At 39.0% G+C, this 12,173-nt stretch overlaps 1 protein-coding gene and 1 long non-coding RNA gene across 5 annotated transcripts in view; one reads left to right on the top strand and one right to left on the bottom strand.

Annotated features, from left to right (window-relative positions):
* The window catches only part of PLEKHG7 (pleckstrin homology and RhoGEF domain containing G7), a 33,402-nt gene extending 30,005 nt beyond the window's left edge, over positions 1–3,397 (bottom strand). Inside the window, exons 1-2 of the mRNA XM_072923203.1 lie at positions 1,633–3,397; positions 432–454 (exon numbers count right to left, since the gene is read on the bottom strand). Of these exons, the coding sequence (XP_072779304.1) occupies positions 432–454; positions 1,633–2,340 (731 nt within the window). The 5' untranslated portion in view covers positions 2,341–3,397. The remainder of the gene's footprint in view (positions 1–431; positions 455–1,632) is intronic.
* LOC115492382 (uncharacterized) overlaps positions 1–12,173 on the top strand; it is a 156,000-nt gene that overhangs the window by 14,270 nt on the left and 129,557 nt on the right. For 2 of the 4 annotated variants that reach the window (XR_012053477.1, XR_012053476.1), the window contains exons 1-2: positions 5,179–6,755; positions 10,956–11,060. This is a non-coding gene — a long non-coding RNA (uncharacterized lncRNA). The other 2 variants (XR_012053478.1, XR_012053479.1) reach the window with 2 other exon arrangements.

Genomic DNA, 12,173 nt, shown 5'->3' with positions numbered 1-12,173 from the left:
CCTAGATCTTTGCTTATGTATGAGCTGTTCTGCTAGCTCCTTTGCTCCCTTTTCCCTTCCACAAACTTTTGAAGAATGTCACTCAAGATTAGGGGATATTTCACATTCTTCAAGCTGGAGTTTGACACTGCTAAGCCAAACAACTGGACCTTTTAGCACTTAGTTCCTAGTGCAAAGCTCCCGATGATCCGGATGAAATATTGCTATTGTGCAATGTAGCTAAACGTGCTAGGGAGAGGGCCACCTTTGAAAGAAAATCTCATTAAAAAGTTTAGTGAGCTGGTGACAAGCGTTTCACACAGCAAATGTGCAAATTAGGGTGGAGTTGCGTATACATGATTCAATGTTCAGTTTTGTCTTAGAGTGAAGCAAATTTGTTAAAAATGTAGGAGAGTCAAGCTTAGAATCAGATAAAATAAATATGTACATACCTTTGCATGGGCAGTCCACTCTCCTGAAAGAAAGTGAATATTCTTAGTTAGTTTGTCAGAAAGCAAGCAAGCAACCTGATTTTTTGTGAAAAAAGAGCTCGTTTGTAAAGGGAAATATACTAATAACAGGCTTGGGCATAGGCTAATTAATTTCACAGTTGTGGAGCAAGGAGACCTCATTTGATATCCAAAATGTTTTCTATATTTGAAGGGGTTGGGGGGGAGGAGGAAAATGGCTATTGGGGTTTGTAGTGCAAAGCTAACCTGCTAGTGAAGAACTCTACACCTATTTGCCACTATTTACCCTCAGCAAAATATGTGTGTGTAGGCTGTTTGCATAAGGCCAGAGTCGAGTGTGTGTGACATTAACTTCCTCTGCACACAGTGGAAGATCTTTGAGAGCAGATCTAGTAGCAAACCTGGCTTGTACAAAAAGCCTCTCCTTTTGTCCTTGTGGAGAGCTGAACTGTAGTTTCCTGCCCTTGAAAGATGCAGGGTTGGCTCCTCCCTTGCTTTTTTTTCTTCACTGATTCTGACACTCAATGGACCAGGGTTTCCTTTTTTTTCGGAAGAGATTGCACAACTGCTTTTTTGTTTATGGAGAAGGACATAAAAAGGGAGGGGTGCCAGTGAGTGGCTGAGCTAGGTAAGTTGAAATAAATAAAGGGAATTGTACCTCTTCATTTGGTAGTAGCAGACCTTAAATTTGACTCAACCAACTTAATTCTTGGTTTTATTAGGGTTAGTAATGCCATTCAGTGAAACAGAATAGAGAACTTCCCTGTCTTAGGAATAATCCTGCTGAAGGGTTAAATAAAGAGTGGGTTGAAAGAAAATAGTCCTCTGAAACCCAATCCTAAACAGTATCAATTACTTAGTCTTATTCTTCCATATCCCCACCAACAGTTGTACTGGCCCACCAGGGTGAATGGACAGAGATGGGAAAGAGTCGCCCTGCACAGGAGTGGACTAAGCTAACCTGTCACCAAGAGGCGAGGCTGGAACTACTGTCTCTTGCTGATCTGGAAAGAAAAATCTCCCTTCCTGTTAAGTGTAGAAACTGGTCTGCTGTGTTAAAGGGTCATGGCCCAACGTGCAGTTCAGGTTAAGAACTGGGGTTTTATTTGTGCACTGGCTCATGATGGACCAACACTGAATACAAAAGACTAAAATAGATGTTGTATCCTTCTATTCCTCTTACCTGGACACCTGCCCAAAGTGTAGGGCTCAGGTGGGGGAGTCTCGTAGGAAGTGTAGCAGAGTTGGCTCTCCAAGAGTTTCTGGGTGGCTGCTCATTGGGACTGTCATTGCTGAGAGGATCCTCTTTGCTTGGAAGCTTTGATCTGGGTATGTCAGACTCTGGAACTGCTATAGTACCCTCAGACTTGGCTTTGGACGACAATAACTTTGCATGGACACAAGAAGGCAATGACAATGAAGAAATTGTGATGCACCGAGGTGGACTCTTACAAATGTGGTGGAGAGAGCCAGTGTATTCCTTTTGATTTCCCAGCTGAGCTGTCTCAGAACAGTCCTGAAATGATAGTGCTTGTGAGGCAGAGGCCATCCTTAGGCGCCTTAAAGTTGGAGAAGTGGAAATTCTGGCCCGAGCATGACGGTTGAACTGGAAAGGCACGTGGTGGGTCCCAATGCACTCCTCTGTAGGAAGCCTCAGAACTGAAGGCTCTGTGTAACCTCGTCTGAGAATGTAGTCTCCAGGAGGCAAGGTGGTGTCCATACAGGCTGGTACTGTCTGCATTTCAGAGGAGTTGAAGACATCTTCTGGGCTGCTGCTTTCAGACCAAGCAGCATTTTCCTTATGGAGATCAGCTTCCTTGTCTAGAGGTTCCACGCAGGTGCAGGTTTCTTTGACCGGGTCTGGAGAATAATCAGAGCTTGGCTGTTGCATTTTTAATATGCATAATGAAGATTTATATCTATGTGTACCTAGGAAACATGATCAGAAACAGTTCTTACAAACTTGCCGTATGAATTTTTAAGTGGTAAAATATGCAAATATTAAAAATATCCAAACAAAACAAGGTAGATATGTGCTAGTACAGAAACCATTACCTTTGCATTGAATCCTGCTTAAATGCAGGTTTCAACAGTTTCAGGATCCAATTTTGGCAAGCTGTTAAAACAGCTGCTAACTTTGAGTGTGCCGGCAGTGTCAGCATGACTCATTAGAACGAATTAGATGGTAAAGAGTAACTGAGTTTAGAAACTCTGCTCATCTGACACTGCATCCCCTGATTTCTCGTTGCCACTCCCCCATCAATAAATGAGATTGTAGCATTACTGTAGGTGGGATAAAAAATTATTCACTTGCTCTCAGGACTTGCTGCAAAATTCTTTGTGTACAAGTACTAATTTCTTGCTGAATTCTTAAGCAAATACAAATTTAACACTTAGGTAAGTTATGTCTCATCACTCTTGCTTTCTTTTCAGCCTAAAAGTACTTTGTAGTAAACATTATGTATCTGTTGTAATCAAATAATAAAGAAAATTATTTATATTAGTAACTTATCTGTTGATTCATCAGTCTTATAGTCTTATGTTCTCATAAGACTGAAAAAAGTAATATATTCTTTGATTCATGAAGCTTTGTTTTAACATATTTTAGGGTTTAGTCTCTCTAAAACTGGACTGACATTTCAAGTAATAATGAAGATGATGAATTCAACCTCTTTAATTTAGCTGCTTTGCTAAGTGGAATCTTAAATATGTTCATGATTGCTAGCTTATTTAAAGAACTCTCATTTATTAGAATTAGCTTATTCAAATCTATGTTGACTTCTTTCTTGCATTATTGAATATTATATATTGAATATTATATATTTTAAATCTAATGATATAGTCCCATCAGATTGATTAGAAAGAAGTTAATTTTTCAAGTTTGCCAGTTCAAAGTATTGCTTTTTCAAAAGGTTTCAGAAGATGATCATTCAGATTCTTACAGAGGGAAAAAACATATCTTTTTGACAGAAATAGCTTTTTTTCACAACTGTAGAGAATAGCCACAAATATATTAGCATCTATTAATTTGTCTATAACGGGTAAGAGCAAATTAACACTTATCCTTATTAAAAATCTCATTTAATATATTTCAGAATGATAAAGAGAAAATACTATTATTTTCCCCTTTTAAATGAAGATATTGCACAATATTGCTCTGAGATTTACTGTTATTGTTTTTTAATATTTCAAGACTCATTTTGTGATGTGTAATTGCATCTCACTGATTGTTGTTTGGCCAGTCATTCTCATTGGTTTTTTAAAAATTATTTTTATTATATTTTCTTGGTAATTCTCCATTCTCCAAGCAGAATTTTGCAACTTGGTATGTGGTTTCCAGATATTCATGCAAATAGTGATCTATTCCACAAGTAGAAAAGTTTAAAGACCTCTTTCATGGAGGTTTTATATTAAAAATAGGACCATTTTTTGCTTTTCACTATAGCAAGCTTTTTTTTAAGGAAGTAAAAATTTAAATATTTCTTTTTGGGTATTTCTATGTTTCTTTTGTAAATGGAATTTCTCAGCAGCAAAATATTTGTAAAGAAAACACTGCTAAAAAAAGTGCAGAAATACACCACACACATGCAGAAAAATTATATGATCTAACTTACCAAGATAGCCAATTGAATATGTCGCATCCTTTTAAATCAAATTTTCAACAAGCCCTTGATTAATTGATGGCTAGTCTTAACAGCAGCATTTTCTCTCTTAAAGCCTTACTGAATGCTGGTGTGGGGAACAAGCTTTTTCTTGTAGATTTGTTTCTAGGGGATTTGTTTATCAGGTCGGACGGAAGTGGCTTCAGGATCAATGCCACTAAACAAAGGTAACATGATCCATTGGATTAAATTTTCTGCCTTTTATATTTCTGGACTTTTCACATTGAGAAAATTTGGGAAGACAGATCTCATGCAAGCATATAATAATTTGCAAGAGCAGATAAAATGCTTCTACTCGTCCAACAATCTTTTTTTTTTCCCCCCTCTTGTCTTGATTAATTCAGCTGGATCTAACTATGCATTGTTCATCTTTCATGGAAGTCTAATAGTTGTCTATCCCTTGTTTATATTATTTATGATTAGTTTTTAATTTTAACAGGTGAGCTAACTGGCTAAGTAATTTTGAACACAGATGTTAGTACCAGAATATTTGAGAATTCATCCAAACATTGATAATTCATTGTTTTGTTATATTGTGGAATTGATTGGAAAACATCAGAATTGATTAAGGCACTTTTTGGTTATACGAATTGAAAATGAAACCTGGGAAAAGATGGTTTATTTGATAGATAACTTGTGAGGAAGCACTAATGTCTACAAATGTTCGACTCTTATGTGTAATTAGGGCACATTTTAAGAGGGATTAGTGAACTTGGAAATGTTTGCTTGAAAATGCAGACAACCTTTGCAGTAAAGTGTTTTTTGTCAAAACTCATCCACAGACCAAATCAAGATATCCCTAAACTGATGTAAGTGCCTTTGATTTTGCATAGCACTGGATGTTGACTGTGGATTGAGGGAGTATTGTTCTGAGAGAAAGAAGTGAGAAAACAAACTCAAAGACTTTATTTACAAAACCATTGCAGTGTTACATTTGTATTTATCCAGTTTGGTTTCTAGGAAAAAGTGATGTGCTCACCCTGTCTTAAAGGTGATACTACAAATATATTTGCTTTAAGAGGCACTTATAGAAATGCAAGAATTTCTTCTCTCTCTCTTTTTTTTTTTTTTTTTTTTTTTTTTGGGGTGGGGTTGTGTGTGTTTTTGTGGTATTATTTTTGTTTTCTTTTGACTCCTTATGCTGCTCTCAAGGTGATATAAGTTTCAGGACCAGATGTAATGGAACAGACCTTGTTGCCTAATTAAATGTGAAAATGTCTGCAGATTTTACAGTGTTCAAAGGTGTCCTTTCCTACCCCTCAGGACAGACCTGGGCACACTGAGGTAGTGAGTGCACTCCCAAGAAGAAGTACACTCTCAGGGGAAACGGGTCAGTCAACAAGCAAAGCCATCCCTTCCCCAAAGAGGGAAAAAATGTAGCTCTTAGCTGGAGAGATTAAGCAAATGAAAATATGATCTATAGAAGAAAAACAAATTGGAGCCAAAACGACTCCCTAATAGTTGCTATTAATAGAAAATCTTTCTAAAATGTATGAAGTTTTCCATGGAAGGACAATTGCCTTTGAAAGGATTTAGGAACATTTGCTCAGCTAGTGATACTGGATGGAGTAAAGCCCACAAATTTACAGTAGAAAAGGTACCTCATTTTCAAGAAGAAGAAAAGCTAAAAATTAAAGATTGGAACTGAACAAGAAATAGCCCTTCCTGGACTGCAGGGCATTGTATTGTTTTGCAAATTGATTTTAGTTGATAAAACGATGAGCCTTTCGAAAGCATGTAACTAAGGGAAAAAAAAAGCTTCTATTTGGAAAGAAATAGTCTATGCTTGCATAGTATAAACCAAGCTCCCTGAACCCAAAACCAATTACAAACTAGATAGCATATAATTAAAAAAAATATGCTAGTCCAGCAAGTAATGAAAGATGCTATTCACAATTCACTTATATATTACTTTAAAGGCAGCTTTGTTACAGGGGAGTAGAATAAAGTGATAGAATTGGCCTAATGTAGAGTCAAACACCAACAACATTTCATGGTGTCTGTATAATTATTGTCTAAGCAGCATAGCTTCAAAGCAGAAGGGATTAGGCTTTTGAAAGGTTATCCTCAAGAGAAAAACACAAACAAACAACAAATCCAAGGGAAATCAAATACAAAGGCTGACATTAACTACTAAACACCAGGAAATGCCACAGTTCAGTCTGGCTGTGTCATTGTGCTGCTGCTTTTTCCTGTGCATTATCTCACAGGCTGATTATATGGATGCCTGAAGTCCCTCAAACAGAATCTATCAGATGTAATGACCTCACACAGATATAAACCAACGTATGTGTTAACTATTTCTCACCAATATGTCTGTAGCCAGTGGCAAATTTGTGGTTATCAAGTTATAAGAATGCAGTCAAATGATGACTAAGAGGACTCTGGTAAAATAAAAGCCGTATCTCCATCATCTCGAGATCCATGAAGAACTCTGTAAGGGGATCTCAGATCTGGAATAGAGACTAAATGCTCATGCAGAGAAGTATAAAAAATATGTCTGGATACTGCAATTTAACACATTGCTTTTTCCTAGAAATATGAAATCTGAATGTGGTATAAGCCATGAAGTCCTGCCTCAAATGGAGACCAGTAGTTGAGATTTCAGAGCTGGCCTACAGCTGGGACCACTTGAGATTTACAGGTAATGTCCACCTGTGACAGTCTCTCAAGTCCTGCAGCCATCGCCAACACCTCCTGCTATCTGTTGTTGTTACATTCATTTTTGGCAGGCTGCACAAGGTCCCCTAAGCTGAATCTCTTATCTTTCCTGTTTCTCTGATAAGCCCTCCCATAACCTGTGCCACAAGACTCGGGTAACTATAGCAGAAACATTTTGAGTGTATATATGCCTATGGAAGGGAAAAAAAAAAGAGAAGAGAAAATTCCAGAAAAGGACAGTTCTCAGGGAGACCAGAGGATCATCTCAGGGATACGAAAGGGGCAAATGAAAATTAAGTCCGTTAACTTCCAGAGACAGAAGGGATAACTGTCTTCTTATGGATTTACAGGTGAAGGGACAGGTATGCCTCACTTCTAAAATGAGTTTTGGATCCAGCACAAACTTCTGCTTTACTTGCAGCCTTATACTGTTTCACGACTAAAGAATGAAGCAGAACGGTTGCTATGTTTTAATCAACAGTTGTAGTGTCCCAGTATGTGATGTGATTTCTAGCTCTGCTTTCTATCTATACAATCTAAACCCATCCCAGTTGTGCTGTTTCCCTCACTTCTCATTCTAGTCAGATCGGAGTAGGTGGGGTTTTCAGGGATTTGCATGGGATTCATGGTGTGTTATAAGCCTTGGCATGGGGAAGGGGCTTTCTAGGATATAGTGGTGTCAGTCACAAGCTTTCTGCTCTCCTTGGCCTTGTTCCTCATAGCTAGGTCTGAAGAGAAACTTGTTTGAGGAGCAGAGAGGACTGGTGTATGCAGCAGCACCTGGGAGGGGGTAGGGGGAGGTGGCTGAGCTGTTTTGTAGGGCAGTGGGAAGAGAACACTTACAGGTAGACTGGGAACTAAGAAACAGGAACTCATAGTAGCAGTAGCTGTGGTAATCATCCATGTTCTGAAAAAAGTGCCTGCAGGAAAATCCATCCTTCATCCATCTACTAATTTTCTCTTTTTTTTCTGAATTTTCTTATTGTCAGAGTCTTTGATGGAGCGAGGGCAGGGTGGACATAAGAGCAGGCTTACAGGGCTCTGTAAAGACACACTTTTCCTCTGTTATGATAGTTCTGTGTAAGCTGCAGAAAAATGGATAGCCTCATCCAGTACCCCGTGACTTCTCACCAAACACCTTCTCAGACTTAATATGTTGTTTACCATCAATTTCTGCATGTGGTACTGCAGCCAGATTTTACATTTTGGTAACTGGTTTCAGTGTAAACTACCAGGAATAAACAGCCAAATAAAACCTTTTGAAGCAGTGTAGAAGAACCTTACTGAAATTTGGATGAAAACTTTAATTGGCACAATCTTTTCTGCTTTCCAGCTGCTGACGGTACAAAGTGAAATTAGAGATTTTGCCTGTCTATGAGATATCCTGTGTGCTCAGAAAAAGTTGGATGAGAAATTAATCAATGTTTCATGTGATGGCAGGTGTTTGATTCAATGGGGAACTTGTAAAGCATGTTTGGGGCAATTCCAGGAATTTGGAGTTGGGTCAGTGTACCCTACCTCCCTTCTTGTCATCCTTTCCCACTGCCACATAGGACTCCACGTTTTCCTAGAAGACTGGTTTTGATCTCAATTACTTGGTTTACCAGCTGTATTTCCAGCTTCCTCCTGTCAGAGAGACAGATTTAGAGGGAGTGGGTTGTAGTTACTTTCACTAGAGAGAATTGTGGAGATCTGGTTGTTGCAAGCAGTATAAAAATGCAGCCAAGGGCTGGGAGCATTCACAGATGGGATGGTGCAGATGAGAGATTTGCTTTGTCGTGGATGGAGGCGGCATGCAGAGGAGTATCAGAGCCAGAAAGTACCATCCTTCATTGCTGCAAATCCTCCCCCCAGTATTTGGTGGTAAGATGCTCTCCAGCAGCTTTATTCTTGTTCCTGGACAGAAGAGGGAATGCTTCTTTGCAAAAGACAGGACATTTACTTCACTAGATACTTTTTTTAGCAAATCAGTAGTTAGGGGGTCTGGGGGCAAGTAAGGTGCCTGGGACGATAGGGGAATTTGGCACACTACTCAGCAGAGGATGTACCAGATCTAAGGGGGCTGTTTATACCTTGGTTTATCTTGGTAAGCCAGAGGGAAGTGCTATGTTAAACATGTTAAAATTTGCTAAAGCTTTAGTGAGAAAAACAGGGTCTGGATAACCAGATATTTGAACTGGGCTGACAGGGTAAACTCTGGCAGTCAGTAATTAGCTGTTACAGGACAGGAACAGACAGTCTGATCACAATAGAAATAATATGCTGATCTTTTCTGTTTTTCTGTGTCCCACCCTTCTATGACTGCCTGCTTGTTCCCCAGAGATATCAAACCTTGACCACAGCAGTTAAAAATGTGATTTAAACAGCTGTCATTTTGCATCCTGCTGGTTGTTTAGCTCCCTTTCATCTTCTGTCCCAGATGCAGGACTCTTTTCATGAATGATGTACTTGCAAGAACCTCTGCTTGAAATACTGACTGTCCTTCCTGAACAAGTTCTTTTTCAGTGTTATGCAAGACAAGAAGCCAATTGCTGTCCTAATAGTAGTTACATATATTGTCAAACACTTTTGTTTGTTGATGTTTGTTTATTGTTAAATACTGGCAGCTGAGCAGCCATTGTCCATGATGGTGTGGGTGAATCTAAACAGGCACAATGGGCTGCTCTGTGACCATACATTTTCTCTTGTGTTTTCTTTCACTGGCAAGTTCAAACAATATAGAGCTATATCATTCCCAAACCCTAAAGAAAGGATTAAGAATTTAACAAATAAATATTTCTTACTCTTGTAAGGAAAAGCAGCTGAACATCATTCCTGTAATTAAGTGAATGGCTGGTCATAGAATAATATAATTGTCTGAATTGGCAGGGACCTTAACGATCATCTAGTTCCAACCCCTTGCCTACAGGCAGGGACACCTTCCACTAGACCAGGCTGCTCAGGGTCCCATCCAGCCTGGCCTAGAACCCTCCCAGGAACGGGACATTCACAGCTTCTTTGGGCAACATGTTCCAATACCTCACCACCCTCGCACTAAAGAATTTCTTCTTAGTAGGTAATCTAACCTTAATGTCTTTCAGTTTTAAACCATTCCCCCTTGTCCTGTAGACTTCTAACCTTCTGGATTTACAGACTGAAGTAGGATAAAATACTAGTCTACTAGAAGTTTTAGTGATGGCTACCATCACAATAGTCTGATTGAAAGACCTCCAAAGGCATAGCTTCTATGCCAGACCTTCCAGATAGGGTTTTCCATCTGAACACCTTCATGGCTGTGGCACAGCAAGGGGTTTGCTGGGATCAGATGACAGCAGTTAGACTTCTCATGGATTTATAATCCAAATCCATCCTGCACCACCTTGATATTGATGGGCATTTCACCTGTGGATATGGGTGAGTTTTCTCCCTGCAATATCTTCAGTTTTAAGTTTTTAGTGCATTGTATTATGCCATGTCCTGCATGGCATCTGGATGAGTACTGCTAGCTTGATAGTGCTGCCACTGATGAGACCACCTCAATTACTTCTCCTTTACACTTAAGGATATTTAAATGACTATATCTCTAATGTCTTCCTGGTATGTCTTCCATAGCAGTTTTTTTTTTTTCAGGATCTAGAATGAGGCCATTGAGCATTTCTGTGACTATATACATGGAGTGGGTTCTTCAGACTAGGAGAGATTCAAACAAACATGATACCTTATTACAAATTTAGGAGTGCCAAAAGCAACTGGGACTTAAGAGTGACAGAATGGAAGATGTCCCGGGAAACGAAGTCTGATAATCTCTCTATGACTGTTATCTTTCTTATATACAAGAGGGGTATCAGACTTAGGTGAACCTAGCACTTTTTGGGCTTAAAAATGCATGTGTCTTGCTTTTTGTTTTTGTAACAAAAGGAGAGGATAAAATCAGAGGGGAACAATAAGGAAAGGCCAGTAACAAATACAGCAGGAGTAAGAGGAGAGCTGCCTTCCAACCTCTCCTTGTCCAGCAGAAATCTTAGCATGTTCCCATGACTGCCTAAAGCACAGATTTTGCTAGATATAATAGTAGAAGATAAAATTTTCTTATAATGAGCAAAGAGTTAATATATTTGTGGGAAGTTGTTAAAGACCTCAAAACCAAAGTGGAAATTCACAGTATACATATTTATTATTGTTTGACTTAACCCTTTTATTTTAGTTGCTGCAGCAGCACTTTGACAAACCCTGCACGTAATGCCTTGAGGACAGGCTGCAGTGACTGAAGTCAGTGGAGCCTTGAGAGACAGCACCGTGGCTCTGCCAGGTACGTTAATCTAGCTCATTTTTATGACTTTGGGTAGCAACCATCATAAATGTCTCAAAAGAGTCTTCATCATGCTCATGGAGTTAAGTAACTAGTTCATCCGTTTATCATACTAGATGAAACTGTACAGCTTCCATTCTTTTGTGCTGGGAATACAGGGACTGCAGGCACTGACTTGCTGGGAGGTGGAACTGACACAGCTTTAGTCCACCACCATTTCATAATGCTCATATGAACTGTTTGATGATGATGGAATCAATGGAACCACTCCTCACCAATCAGTATTACCACCCCAAGATACTTTCTAATTTACTGAAGGGTTGGCTGATGACTATGCTATCTACTATATTATAGAAATCCAAGGCCATGATGGCATGGCAACCTTGAAAAGCCTCAAGAAGTTTATAACTTGGCACCATACTAAACAGTTAAGTTGATAGTAACATTTTACTGATTTCAACAGGTCTGAAGGTAAAATTATGTGACGTCCTAAAAAAAAAGCTTTGATTTGAGTGGTGCCCAAAGTTTTGAGATCAAGTCTGAGCCTTAATTCAGTGCTTTCCTTCCTGCTTCTGTTTATGGACCTTTAAAATTTAGCCCATGGAGAAATAAAACCTTTTGAAAACTTTGAATATACAGTTAATTACAAAAGATGCATGCTTTCTTAAAAATGTATTCTTAAAAATATCTGGTTTTGTGGGCACCTTGGAAATAGTTCACAGGACTTTGAGAGATCTGCAGACCAGAAGCTGAAAGTGCAAAGCCACAGGTTAAAACATAAAGAATGATGTTCAGTGAACCATCACAGTAGGGTCAACATTATCTAGTAATGAGGAATAGAGAGCAAACATTTTGTAATGGTAGCATCTCTAATATATCCTAATTAACTATTTTCTTTTAACATCATTCTGCGAGGTCAAATATTTGCTGCAGAAGAGCTTGCTGTCTCTTATCTTGGCTTGTGTGTGTGCTGCTGTGCAGTGATTGCTTCACGAGGAAAGCTAATGTCTCTGGAGCTACCAGAGGACAGATTTTCTCTAAGCATTGATTTTGTCCATTGTTCAAGCACAAGACCAATCCTGACATTGTATATGATTTATTCAGTGAGTGGGA

Source organism: Taeniopygia guttata, chromosome 1A (genome assembly GCF_048771995.1).
Source record: "Taeniopygia guttata chromosome 1A, bTaeGut7.mat, whole genome shotgun sequence".
In the NCBI taxonomy this organism is placed as follows: Eukaryota; Metazoa; Chordata; class Aves; order Passeriformes; family Estrildidae; genus Taeniopygia; species Taeniopygia guttata.
The sequence above is the reverse complement of the archived record's forward strand: the minus strand, read 5'-3'. Positions and strand labels throughout refer to the sequence as shown.